The 468-nt window shown below is 35.7% G+C and overlaps 1 protein-coding gene across 1 annotated transcript in view; it reads left to right on the top strand.

Moving 5' to 3' along the window:
- Window positions 1–434, top strand: part of LOC107575504 (coiled-coil domain-containing protein 18-like) — a 6,613-nt gene extending 6,179 nt beyond the window's left edge. The window contains 1 exon segment of the mRNA XM_016261868.1: window positions 36–434. Within this exon segment, the coding sequence (XP_016117354.1) occupies window positions 36–120 (85 nt within the window). The 3' untranslated portion in view covers window positions 121–434.
- Window positions 435–468: the final 34 nt, after the last annotated feature.

The raw sequence follows: 468 nt of genomic DNA, 5'->3' as shown, positions 1-468 counted from the left end.
TTCCAGAAAGATCTGGAGAAATACTACAATAAAACATTTGTGGGGAGTGGTGAAATACCAGATGAATGGAGACGATACACAAAACAAGATGCTATTGAGAGTTTGGATGAGTACATCTAATGTAGAAGATAAATTGAGACTCTTGCATCGTTGAGTGTGACACTCCATCTGCTGCTCTTTCTCGTTTTTACATTTTATGACTCTGTGCCTGTCCCTACTAATTACAGACTGTTATATGTCGCTGGTTTATGACCGCCAAACACTTAAATATTTGCATGTCTATCGACTCTGCCAAGAGAGACATTGGTGTGCCTCATTGATTTCCCCTACCTGACAAACAAACATTATCTAACATATCTTACAAACATTATCTAACCAAAATAATGAGAATTGCATAAAATAAAGTAAATTAAAATAAAGTACTTTATAAAATGGTTAGTTCCATTCCTCGATTCTGATTGGTCAGCA

Source organism: Sinocyclocheilus grahami, unplaced genomic scaffold, assembly GCF_001515645.1.
Source record: "Sinocyclocheilus grahami isolate Dianchi unplaced genomic scaffold, SAMN03320097.WGS_v1.1 scaffold2680.1, whole genome shotgun sequence".
Taxonomy (NCBI): Eukaryota; Metazoa; Chordata; class Actinopteri; order Cypriniformes; family Cyprinidae; genus Sinocyclocheilus; species Sinocyclocheilus grahami.
The sequence above is the reverse complement of the archived record's forward strand: the minus strand, read 5'-3'. Positions and strand labels throughout refer to the sequence as shown.